At 52.2% G+C, this 12,967-nt stretch overlaps 1 protein-coding gene across 1 annotated transcript; it reads left to right on the forward strand.

Annotated features, from left to right (window-relative positions):
* Positions 1 to 5: 5 nt before the first annotated feature.
* SNX19 (sorting nexin 19) lies at positions 6 to 7,708 on the forward strand (the record flags this gene model as incomplete). The annotated part of the gene is made up of 8 exons (XM_009074917.1): positions 6 to 854; positions 1,782 to 1,920; positions 2,408 to 2,508; positions 2,660 to 2,779; positions 3,031 to 3,161; positions 4,269 to 4,365; positions 4,619 to 4,805; positions 7,575 to 7,708. Coding segments are annotated over 8 exons (1,758 nt in total), but the record flags the coding sequence as incomplete, so codon positions are not given.
* Between the last annotated feature and the right edge of the window lie 5,259 nt (positions 7,709 to 12,967).

Genomic DNA, 12,967 nt, shown 5'->3' on the forward strand with positions numbered 1-12,967 from the left:
CCTGCAATGTGCTGCTGCCGGCCATCAAGAAGATGTCTGATCCGGACTGGATCAACCTGCTGCTCATCGGGGGGTTTTCCAAGAAATCTCGGGGTGAGAAGCTCCGCTCTGCTCCACCCATGCCGGATTCCTTGTCCGTCCCGGCGCAGTCGGACACGACTCCTGTCGGGCTGCCTCCCTCCCCCAGGGCTGGAGAGGGGCTCAGGAGGGAATCAAGGGTGGCTGGTGAGGAAGGAGATGATCCAACAAGCAGGTCCTGCCACACAGAAGAGCCTTTCCTCCGCCCACGAGTCCTGGGCTCCCTCTTCCCTTGTGAGGGTTTGGACCTGGAATCTCCAGCACCCGATCCAAGCCAGGACACTGACCTGCTGGCACCATCACCTGCAGGGGAGCTGCTTGATGAACCCTCCCAGGACACCTCTGTGCTGGAGGGAGCAGCCACTTCAGAGGATGGCACAGGGGACCTGGAGGAGGGCACTGCCCCCAGCTCGGATGCTGGGCTGCTTCCCACCTCTGCCATGCTGAGCTCCTGCCCTGACATCCAGATTGAGCCAGTGGTGGAGAAGGAGGAGGAAAGCCCAGTCGTCCACAGGAAGTTTTCCACACGGAGACCCTCCAGCTTAGGCAGAGATATAGGAGCAGCAGAGTGTTCATCACAAAACCCTTCAGAACCAGGGCAGGCTCTGTCCCTGCTCTCATCCTCCCCAACAGCCTCCATGAGCACCTTCAGCTTTGAGCCTCTGAGCAGCCCTGATGGGCCAGTGGTCATCCAGAACCTACGGATAACTGGGACCATCACTGCCCGGGAGCACAGCGGGACTGGCTTCCACCCCTACACCCTGTACACCGTCAAGGTAAGAGCTCCCCTAGCACTCACCTCTTCTCCCAGATCCCTGCCTTGCCCTGCACAGGCTGATGGTTGGAGGCCAGGACTTGCTCTGTGTATGTCTCCACAATGAACTTTGCCTGGCAGTGAGGGAATATCAGGCACAGTGGCTGTTTGGGCATGGGATAGGGATTCTCACTCTTGGCCAAGGGTTGTATGGGGCTGGTTGAATTTTCTATATCCTGCTTCTGCCAGTTCCTTCTTCATGGGAGGTTCCTTCACCATCTTACCGTATCATAGAATCATTTCATATCATATAGAATGTTAAGGGGTTGGAATGGAGCTTAGAGATCATCCAGTGCCAACCCTCTGCCCTGGGCAGAGATACCTCCCACCAGAACAGATTGCTTCAGGCTTGATCTAAATTGGCTTTGAACACTGCCAGGGTTGGGGCAGCCACAGCCTCCCTGGGCAACCTGGGACAGTGTCTCATCACCCTCACAGGGAAAACTTCTGCCTGATATCTCATCTAAATTTCCCCTCCTTCAGTTTGAATCCATTACCCCTTGTCCTGTCCCTGCAGTTCCTAACCAAGAGTCCGTCTGCAGCTTCCCTGGAGCCCCTTCAGCTCCTGGTAGGTTGCTCTGAGGTCTCCACACAACCTTCTCTTCTCCAGACTGCACAGCCCTAACTTTCTCAACCTGTCCTTGTAGGGAAGGTGCTCCAGTTCTTTTATCAGCTTTGTGTCCTCCTCTGGCCTTGCTCCAACAGTTTCATGTCCTTATGTTGGGGACACCAGAGCTGTGTGCAACACTCCAGGTGTGGCACTTTTCAAGGAAATGTTATTGTCAGGAATTGCTCTTTCGGGTCTGGGGATTGTGGGCCCAGCAGGGACTGCAGCACATGAGGATTGGTTTGGGATGTGTAAGGATCATGCCTGTTGTTTCCTCCTCAGTATGAGACAGCCCTGGAGGGCGAGGGGGCAGGCAGCCTGCAGCAGGTGGCTTACCACACCGTCAACCGCCGCTACCGCGAGTTCCTCAACCTGCAGACCAGACTGGAGGAGAAACCAGAGCTGCGCAAGTTCCTCAAAAGTCAGTGCTGCATGAGCTCTCCAGGAAAATCCTTCTCCCTCCCCTCCCATGCTTCTCTGCCCCGAGGGTGTCTGTCCTGCTTGGGCAGCTCTGGGTGCTGCTGAGCTGTTTGTCCTGTTCCCTGTTGCTCTGTGCAGAGGTGGCTGGAGGAGAGATTTATCCCCTTTGGCAGGAAATTCCAGTGTTTCAAATCATTCCTGTTCCAATTTCCATCACAACACTTGGTGGTTTTGCACCTTGACAGTAACTAGAAACACTGGTGTCTGTGATTTTCTTGGGCTGGTGCCAGGTACTGCCTGGTGCTAGTCTTAAGGAGAGTAGTAAGATTTTAACACCGATTCAAATCTCTGTTCAGATTTTAAGGTTTTAAAATCTCAATTTTTAATCTTACAAAGCTTTAATTTTTTAAGATTTTAAAATCTATGAAATAAGACACTATTTTTTTTCAGTTTTCTTCAGCTTGCTAATGGTTTTGTTTCCTTTGTAGATATCAAAGGGCCAAAGAAACTGTTCCCTGATCTCCCATTTGGCAACATGGACAGTGATAAAGTAGAAGCCAGGAAAAGTCTACTGGAATCTTTCTTGAAGGTGAGATATTTGTGTGCTCTTGGGAGCTAAAAGCAGAGTTTGGCACAGCTCTGTGCTGACAGACAGTGGAGCACAGCAGATCTTTTTCACCTGTATGATCCAGCTGGGAAGTTGACTCCAGAAAGGCCTAAAGCTCCATTTCTCCTTGCAGCAACTGTGTGCAGTGCCTGAGATTGCAAACAGTGAGGAGGTGCAGGAGTTCCTCGCCCTCAACACTGATGCCAGGATTGCATTTGTCAAGAAGCCCTTTGTTGTCTCCAGGATAGACAAGGTAGGCAAGTGGGAAACTGGTTCCCTGGACCTAACCCTGGATATCTCTCTTAGATTTCAGTGTCTACTAGGAGCCAAAAAACTCAAACACCCCCTGTGTACCTGAGTTCAGCTTGCCCAGAAAGCCCTAAAGCTGGAGAGGGGCAGAGCCCATCTCAGAGATATTGGTGTTAAAGCACAAGTCTGAAAACTCTTAATGGATTTGAGGCCTGGGGCTGTGTGCAATAACTGAGGGCACTGATGGCTTTGCAGATCGTTGTCAATGCCATTGTGGACACCCTGAAGACAGCATTCCCCAGGTCGGAGCCCCAGAGCCCCACGGAGGAGCTGAGCGAGTCTGAAGTGGATGGGAAATCCCAGACGGATGGGAAGAAGACGAGCAAGTAAGGGCTCCTGCAGCTTCCCAGAACAAGGAATTCATGGTAACCTGAGCACGTTGTGGGGAAGAACTGACTCGGTGCTTTACGTGTTGAATAGCACTTTGCTGTTGCACATCAGCTGAATTGTTTCTCTTTCACATGCTGATCGAGGGTACTTGAGTTCCTGTTTATCTAAGGGATTTCTCAGGAATGCTCAGGCTTCCACGGAAGGTGCTTTTCCTCCTGAGGGAGCTCTGGAGGTGCTGCCATTTGCCAGCAGAGCCACTGATGCTTCAGTGGAATTGCTTTTTAACCTTAAACCTGAGTCACTGCAAAACGCAGCTGTAAATTCCCTACCTGAAGGTTCCCTCCTGCCTCTCCTGTGTGTTCCACACAGTGGCCTTGCCCAAAAAACATTGGAATATTTATTTAGGAGCAATATTTAAGGTCATTGCATGTGTATGTTGCTCACCAGTTTGTTGGTAGTGCTCACCTCATGGTGATTCTTCCCTCACAGAAGGGAGGGTTTCTGCACAAATATTTCTGGTTTTATTTCCCAAAACATGATGTTTTCTGGAAAACGCTGTTTTGGACAGGAAAACAAACCAAAGCAGAATAAGTTTGGAAGGCTCTTGGCTGGAAAGGACATTCCTTAATGATAACCAGCCTGCTTTGCAGTTTGTCCCCCAATCCTGAGTGTCCTTTTATATCCTCCATTCCGTGTGTGTTTATAACTGGATTTCACAATCCTGCTGAGTGTGTTTCATCTCGGAGGCTTTTCTGAGCACTTTCCTGTGTGTGCTGCAGTTCTCACACCTTGCTGAGTCTGCCTGTACCTACCAGGCAGCTCACACACCTCTGTGTGTGTGGTGCCTCTTGGAAAGCCTTGGATAGGCTCAGGTGTAGGGGAGGAAAAGTGCTTTCATGCTTTTGTTGTGTGGTTTTACTGCCCCCTCTTAGTTATCCTGAGGGCAGATGGTGGTTTTGAACCACTTTAGGGTGTCATCAGACTTTTTAGCTTGGATGTGGCACTGGACAAAGATAGCTGCTCCTGGGGCTTGGCTGAGGCTGGGAAACTCTTCACTCACAGCTTGCAGAGAAAACTGACTGTGCCATGTCTCTCCTTCTCAGGTCCAGGCTGAGGTTCTCCTCCAGTAAAATCACTCCAGTGCTGAGTGCAAGTGAAGCTCATGACAGGATCATGTACTCCATCAGGGAGGGAAGCACTGTAAGTTCTGATCCCTCTTGGAATCCTTTCACTGTCCTAATCACTGCCCTGTTTGGGTGCTGGCTTGTACTAATCCACATGCACAAGGGTTGTGGCTGCTGCAGCCCTGTTCCCACCTGCCAGATCTTTGCAGGAGGACAGTGACCAGCCCTGGTTGTGCTGTTGGCTACACCAAGGTGCAAACCAGGAGCAGTGGAGATCTTGGACTCTGTGTGGCTCTCCGTGTGGTACTAACACACCAGTGCTTTTGTAGGTCTCTAGCACCCTGTCCCTGGCTGCTATGGAATCTTTCATCCAGAAGCAGGAGAAGCTGCTGGAAGCAATCCCCAGCAAAGCTCCTGAAGGGGAGGGAGGCAGAGAAGCTAAGGAGAGCTCTGTGCAGGAGGATCCGGATGGGTTGGACACATCAGAGCAGGGAGCACATCCCGACACTGACTCTGGTGAGCTCAGCCTTCTGTTTGTGCTTTCATTTCTCTCCCCTGGTACCACAGCAGCTCCAGCATCTGCAGGCTCATCTTGCAGGACCTGTTCTCCTGCCTCTTGCACCTGGATTGAAGGGAAAGCAAATGGAGTTTATCCAGTCTTGTTAGATGACTGCTCTGGGCTTTGTTGCTGGTGGAAACTTAGTTGTGTCACTGCAGATCTTCACCTTAGTGTACTCAGCATGGTGACTGTAGAAAGAATTTTCATAAGTACAGTGCTTAGCCTGGCAATGTTCTACAGTCAAGCCCTTGGATACTGAAAAACGGCCAAATTGCAGTTTCTTGGTAGTCTCAAGTTAGCCTTGATGTATCCATGTGCTATAAAAGGACTTTGTGTGATTAAGTTTGGATAGATTCGATGGGAGTAGCAAAAATGTAATCCCAGTTCAGGGAATGATGTTTCCTCTCTGATCCTAGATCCCTCCTCTGAAGCACAGCTTCTCAGAACAGCCTCTCAGAACAGCTACAGATTATCCTGAACACGAGCAAAAATATGTTCTCTAATCTTTTTCTTGGAATAGCTGAGCTGTATCAGCTGGAACTTTCCAAAAACTTCTCTCCAGTGGCTCAGGTTTGGCAAGTCCTGACAGAAAGCATGTGCTAGTGACAGGATGGGTCTGGTACTCTGAATCCCAGCCTGTGCTACCAGCTTTTCCTAGGATCTTGGAACACATGCCCATGGTTTGGGGGCTGCTGGGGAGCAGGACTGGAGGTGGAGGCCAGTGTTCTGCACAGTGCAGGCCAAGGGAGCTGAACCCTGAAGGAAATGGAACATCAATGATGTCAAATGCCTGCAGGCCTGGGATGCTTCAGAGCCCAGACAGGGCAGGGTGAGGGGAACACACGTCTGGAGCAGCTGGATAAAAAGGCAACTCGTGTCCCTATCTGCTCATGGAGTGACTTCTGGGAAGAGGTTGGCCAGCAGCTCTCTGAGGAACAGGACTTGGATGCTGTGGGAATAAACAGAGCTTGCTGCCCATGCTCCCTGTCTGAGGGAAGCTGAACAGCTCCAGATTCTGCACAGGAAAGTCAAGACTCAGAGTGAAGCAAATGAGGAATAACTTAGGCATGGCCCAGAGCAGGAGATGCCAAGTGCCCTGTCTTTTCCAAGCAGAGTGGCCTGGACTTAATTAATTAGTCCAACTTGTATGCATCAGGGGGAGGAAGAGGAGGGGAGGAGAGGTGCTGAGGTCCAGAATCCCTCTGATTTCCAGCAGAAAAGTGTGAGTGTAAATTGTAGGCAGAGTGGTTGGAAGATGAGGCACCTGGTAAGCTAAATCAGGGAAAACTGCTGCACAGGAGCTCACTCTGCCTGCTCTGCTATAGCCTCAAGCTGTGCCAGGGGAGGTTTAGGTTAAACATTAGGAAGAATTTCTTCACAGCAAGGGTGATTAGACACTGGAATGGACTGTCCAGGGAGGTGGTAGAGTCACCATCCCTGTAGGTGTTTAAGGAGTGACTGGATGTGGCACTCAGTGCCATGGTCTAGTTGACATGGTGGTGTTAGGTCATAGGTTGGACTTGATGATCTCAGAAGTCTTTTCCAGCCTGACTGACTCTGATTCTGATTCTGAGCCGAGGCAGTAGCCTCAGGCTGGAGCACTGGCCCAGTGGCTGTCTCAGGCAGATTGTTGGCACATGAATAACGTTCAACACACCTTGGATGCTTCAGGGCCCAGCAGTATTAAAATCATTCTCCAGCAAGTAGAAACAGTTTACCCTGGAGTCTTTGACATCCTCCTAAGGGTCAGAGGGAGGTTTTGCTGTCCCAGGTCTGTGTCAGCAGGGATATGTGGGTATTTGGGCAGGGAGGAGTGTTTTTACTGACACATCTGGTTTATCCAGATGTGGTTCTTCCACCTCCGTGCCGAGCCCGGGACCTGCCACACGATGGCAGCCTGCAGCCACCGACCTGACCGCCTGGAAAATTGCTAGAAGAGGGAAAAGTGATGGGGAAGACTAGGAAAATAGTCCTCAGCAGTGTACCTGTCTCTAGCTGCAGTCACTGCCTGCTTTCCCACCTGCTTTGAGCACGTTAACATCCCCAGGTGTGAACTGGGATTTGATAATCCCTTTGTTTAACTAAGGAACTGAGCCTCAGAGCAGCCACATTCTGGGTTGGTGCAGCCCTTGGTGGGGTAATTTGGGCTGCTTGGATGAAAGAAAAGGTTCTGTGAAGACCTCAGAGCAACCTGCCAGGAGCTGAAGGGGCTCTAGGGAAGCTGCAGAGGGACTCTTGGTTAGGAACTGCAGGGATGGAACAAGGAGGAATGGGGAGAAATTGCAAGAGGGAAATTGAGATGAGATGTTAGGCAGAAGTTTTCCCTGTGAGGGTGGTGAGACACTGGCAAAGGGAGGCTGTGGCTGCCCCAACCCTGGCAGTGTTCACAGCCAGGTTGGCTAAAGCCTTGAGCAACCTGCTCTGGTGGGAGGTGTCCCTGCCCTCCCTCAGGGCAGGGAATTGACACTGGATGATCTCTAAGCTCCATGCCAACCCCTTAACATTCTATGACACTATGAAATTGGAAATGGAAGAGTGATGAGGGCAGCTCCCAGGCTGGCTGGGCTGCAGCAGGTCATCTGTGTGTGAAACAAGGTGCCAGGCTGGGACAAAGAGAATCAAGGAGGCTGTTGGGGAGCAGAGTGAGTTTGGGATGATGCTTCTCACCAGGTTTGCTTAGGCACTGAGTTGGCTTCTTCACCTGACCCTCCTCTTCCTCCTGGCAGACTCTGAGACAGCTTTGGCTGACCTGGCCCTGGACGTGGTTCGACTGGTGCTGGTGGATCACTGGAGTTGGCTCTGCACAGAGAACATGCAGAGAGTCTTCAACCTGCTCTTCGGGACCCTTGTTCAGAGGTGAGACCTGAAGGACCAACCTTGCAGCTCTGAGAGGTTTTTGAGAGCCTTTGGATTACAGTTTGACATGGAGCTCCTGCCTGAGTGCAGATCAATGATTTCTGTCGCAGCAGACAAGGTTCTGTAGAGAAGGTGCTGATGTGTGTAGAGGAAACATCTTGGAGATGTGCATCAGGAGCTGTTTTCCCCATGAGCAGTCATGTAACTAGCAGGAAGCCTCCTGTCCTTTAATAACATGGAAAGGAAGGATCCAGCCCTGGGAATGGGAGTCTTGCCTCATGAAAGGGCAGCAGTGCTAGCTCCTTGGCTCTCCAGGGAGGACTTGCCTCCTGGTCTCCTCCTGGCCAGTAGCTCAGCTTGTTCTGTCTACAAAAGGAGAATAAGCAGGCCCAGGGAATAGGGACTTGTCAATAACAGCTCGAGGCCTGCCAGGGCCTCTGCTCTCCCTGCTGCACTCCCCTGCTCTGTGGTGGGTCAGCAGTGCCTGTGCCTGGGGCAGGGACCCACAGATGGAGTAGGGACAGACTTCCTTTCCAGCTGGTATAGACTTGCCAAGCTTTCCTGGGGCCAGTGCCTCTGGGTGGTAAGGCTCTCAGCCAAGACACACAAACAGAGCATTCCTGGTTCCTGGTGTAGGTTGGTGACTATCACTAGCTGAGGATATGGTACAAGAAAAGCCTTCCCTGAAGGACTTGGGCTAGGAGCAGCCTTGGAGCAGTGCTTTTCCTGCTCCTGTGCCTTTTCTTCCCCAAGCATCCAAAGCCAGTGTCAGAATGTGCAGCACTTTATAGCTGAGATGGTAACTTAAGCTGCCCTCAGTAGAGGTTGCCAAAGTGCTTTGAGGTCAGGCACTGCTGACCTTCACTCCAGACTCTGTTCCCTTGGGTGGCAGGAGGTGGGTGTTGCACCCAGTTCTCCAAAATGGGCTCTGGTCTCTTGAGGAATGAGCTGGAACCCAATCCCTGTGTGTAAGCACAGAGGTATGAGAGCTCGAACAGGCACGTCATCACCTCCTAATAAGCCATGTCCTGTCCCCCAGGGAGCTGCAGCTCCCACACGTGGCATTGGTATTTTCCACTAGAGAAGCTGTCACACACACACACACAGAGCACATGGCTCTGGGAGGTGGAGGAGCTCCATGAGCTGTGCTAGTGGAGCAGTGAGGAGGAATGTGTCTGCAGCTGCTCCACTCTGACAGGTCTGGGTGAGCCCACGTGTGCTGCAGGCAGAGCTCTAGCAGAAGGTGGTGTGGGGAAGCTCCGTGATTGTTGGTGTCACGAGCAGCACAGGGTGCAAATACATCCTCCTGAACAAGCCCTGTGTCCTGGGACTGTCTGTGGTGAAATCCATGTGCTGGGGCTCTGCTCTTGTTCTGCCCCATGTGCTGGGGCTCTGCTCTTGTTCTGGAAGAGTCTGCAGGACTGGTGTGAAGGGGACAGGGGAGAGAGTTGCACAGTGGAACTGTCCCATTGCCAGGAGAATGGTGTTGCTCATGGATTGCTGCAGGGAACATTTTCCTCCTCTGTTTCTGTTGCACATAGTTACTTCCACAGTGGAGGAGAGTTGAGAATGGAGAGCCTTATGCTGGCTTGCCATTGCACCCTGTCCCTGAATCTTGTACTCATGGCTGACCCAGGTGGCCACTGCTGTCCTGAGCAGACCAGGAAGTCAGACTCAGACCAGCCTGTCCAGGGACACGATGTGGATTTGGTGGAATTTCTCTTCCTTTTAAGTATTTGCAACTTGATCACTGCTCAGCCAGACCTGGCACTGCCATTCTGGCTGACACTGTGTCTGGGGACCCCTTACAGGTGGAGAAAATAGCAGAAGCTCTCCTGGAGCATGTGCTATTCAAGGAATCATTGTTCCTGTCTCTGAGAACAGATGGGCAAACACAGGACAACAGACAGACATCCATCCTGTCTCTAACTATTGATAGTCATGAAGTATGAGTTGGCATCATCCCTTCAAGAGATGAGGCTATTCTCTGTTCCTGTCAGTGTTTGGGTTAGGTGTTTGAGGGTGTGGAAAGGAGGTGTCCTGGCAGTATTTTGGGCCTTAGGAGGGTTTGTTGCTGGATATCCCTCTGCCAGCTTGTATTTGATGAGCAGGTGCTGCTCCTGCTTCCTCCTTGGAGGTGGAAGATGATTCTGCTCTAGCATGAGGCATACTCTTAGTGATAGAAATGCCCTCAAATCCACAAAAAACACACCAAGAGCAAGCTCCAGCTTCTCCCAAGAGCCAAACCCCCTCTCCTTGAGGGCCCTTCATTATCTGAAAGGCCTACAGGGAAACTGGAGAAGGTGTTTTTATATGGAACTGCAGGGACAGGACGAGGGGTAATGGGTTCAAACTGAAGGAGGGGAAATTTAGATTAGATATTAGGAAGTTCTTTCCTGTGAGGGTGGTGAGACACTGGCCCAGGTTGCCCAGGGAGGCTGTGGCTGCCCCAACCCTGGCAGTGTTCACAGCCAGGTTGGCTAAAGCCTTGAGCAACCTGCTCTGGTGGGAGGTGTCCCTGCCCAGGGCAGGGGGTTGGGGCTGGATGATCTCTAAGCTCCATTCCAACCCCTAAGAGATTCTACGACTTTCTCCACTGGGCTGACAGTGACACCAGATGATTCCTGTGACCACACTGTTACTGGTTATAGATCCTCCCTGCTCCATTCACCGTTCTCAGCATGGAGCATCCCACCATGCTCCTCTATCCCCTGTTCTCCAAGGCTGGACTAGCTGGAGCTAGGCACTCTGTGTCTCCCTGGCTGTCAGTCGATGGCAGTGGGGAGAGGAAGGCTGTATGACCGAAAAAGGGATTGTTGAGGAAGGAGGCTGAGTGCTGAGCCCAGAGCCTGCGGCGCTCGGCCCGTTATGTAACTGGGAGGGATCCTTTTTTGGAGCCGAAAGGAGAGGGAGGCAGAGGGGAGGTGGAAGGGCTGGGAGGCTCTCTGGGAGTGGGAATGACCCTGGGGCCGAGGATTGCTTCCAGCAGCGTCTCTGCGTGCTGACTCCATGCCTGTAAACAAACCCTGCATCCCACTCCCGCTCCCTCCTCTGTCCCTCCCCTCCCTCCGGCTGGAAAGGCACATCTCTCTTCCCATGGGAAGCTGCAACTGGAACCTGTTTACAAATGGGAGTATGGGGCAATTCTGGCTTCGGGGGGTGTTTGGTGGAAGAACCAAAAAGCATTTGGGTGCCTCTTAGAGCCTCGTGAGTCAAAGCAGCATTAAAAATACCCAGCAAGCGCATGAACCACACCATGGCTGTGACCTGTGCCCTGCCCTCAGTCTGGCCCCAGTGGCATGGTTAGGGCTCTGCCAGTGCTCTGAGGAGCTGGGGACAGTGGTGGCAGCCACCAGCTTGCTGTGCTGGGCTCCTCCCAGGCCTATATATCCTTCCCCTTCCATAGAGGAGCCTCAGGAGAGTGCCAGCATCCCGGGGATGGATGTGTGAGGATTTGAGGTGCAGATCCAGGTGTGTGTGCTTTTCCTAGCTCCTTCCTGTGCAGCACAACAGAAAGGCATGGGAATGCAAACCACGGAGTGGGGGAAAGGTGTCTCAGCACACCCTGACTGTCTGTACCCTGAAACCTGAGCAGGGCTTGGGCACAGAGTCCGTGCCGGGCTCGGAAGCAGCTTTGTATAGAAAGGAGTGTGTGGAACTGCACAGGCAGCTTGGATGGTGTCAAGTTCCACTGAGCATGAGTTAAAATAAATGCAAATCATCCCAGCCTTGCCCAGGAGTTCAGCACTGCTTGGCTTGCTCTCTTCTTTGAGTCACTGCAGTGCTCCTCCAGGCTTTGTCCAAAGCAGGTGGATTTGGGGAGGTGATGTTCCAGTCTGTGTGAAATGTAGGTGGAGAGCTAGGAATGCTTTGAGACTGATTGCAGGTGGCCCTCAGGCTTTTGAGAGTTGTTTCTTGTAAGTTCTTGCTGTCACCTTGGCACTGGGGCTCTGTGCTGGAGCCTGTTGTTGTCAGCCCAGGTGTCAGGGGCACTTGTGGAGCTGCTGGTGTGGGTCAAGGAGTTCCCAGCTTCAGGGAGTTGCTTGCTGGGTGCTTTTCTTCTGATTTTCTCTTCTTTCTTCCTTGATCTCTGTGCCAACAGAACTGGCACAAACAAAAGACCCTTGGCGGCCACCTTGATCCTCTTGACTTGAAAGTGCCACCGGCATGTAGTGGTGCCTGACCCTCTTAGATGTCCCTGAATAAACCTCAGGCAGCCAAGCACCTGTGCCCTGGGTGTGCTGGGAACGTGTGACCCATGGGCAGGCAGTTCTGCCCAGCCCTGGAGCCATGCAGGGGCCATGTCTGACATCCAAGGTAGTGCCCAGACCTCATCTTAGTGCTGGGTTGGGGTACAGGGGGGTTCAGCCCAAAGCTGGGCTGTACACGTCACCCACGTGCTGGGGTGGACGTGGCTGTGTGTGGACAGGCACTCACTGTGGAGCCTGCCTGTTCACTCCCTGCTGCATTGTCTTTGAAGACATGAAATCTGAGGGTTGTTTTGTGCTCTTCAGTTGCCAGGAGAAGCCAGGAAGGTTTATGCTGAAGCTGTTCCCAGTGTGGCTTCTCCCAGTTGCCTTTGGCTTTGTAGGTGGCAGGTCCCTTACCACTCCAGGGTAGCACCTCTGAGATTTGCTGGCAGAAACAAGCAGCCCAAACTGCAATGTTAGTGCAGCTGGAGCGACTAAACCCACTCATTCTGCTCCCTTGTTACCTGGGGACTTGATTTGGGCATGTTTGGTAAGAACCCAGAATCTGAAGGGGCTCCAGGGAAGCTGCAGAGGGACTCTTGGTTAGGAACTGCAGTGAAAGGACAAGGGGAGAAATTGAAAGGGGAAATTTAGATTAGATATGAGGAAGAAGTTTTTCCTGTGAGGGTAGTGAGACACTGTCCCAGGTTGCCCAGGGAGGCTGTGGCTGCCCCAAGCCTGGCAGTGTTCACAGCCAGGTTGGCTAAAGCCTTGAGCAACCTGTTCTGGTGGGAGGTGTCCCTGCCCAGGGCAGGGAATTGACCCTGGATGGTCTCTAAGCTCCATTCCAACCCCTGAACATTCTGTGATCCTATGATTCTACGACCTTTGCCAGCACACGTGGAGGGGCTGTGCTGGCAGGCCCAGGTATGTGGCAGCAAAGTCCCTGTCCCTCCAGCAGTGAAAGCCTAAAAGTTAGCACCAGAGTTGGTAAATAGGAGAACCAACCTCATGGCATCTTCCTCCTCATCTGTGGAGTTGGCTAGTTGTGTTGTAGCTGTGAGGAACAGCAG

This window comes from Acanthisitta chloris, unplaced genomic scaffold (assembly GCF_000695815.1).
Source record: "Acanthisitta chloris isolate BGI_N310 unplaced genomic scaffold, ASM69581v1 scaffold41540, whole genome shotgun sequence".
NCBI lineage: Eukaryota > Metazoa > Chordata > Aves > Passeriformes > Acanthisittidae > Acanthisitta > Acanthisitta chloris.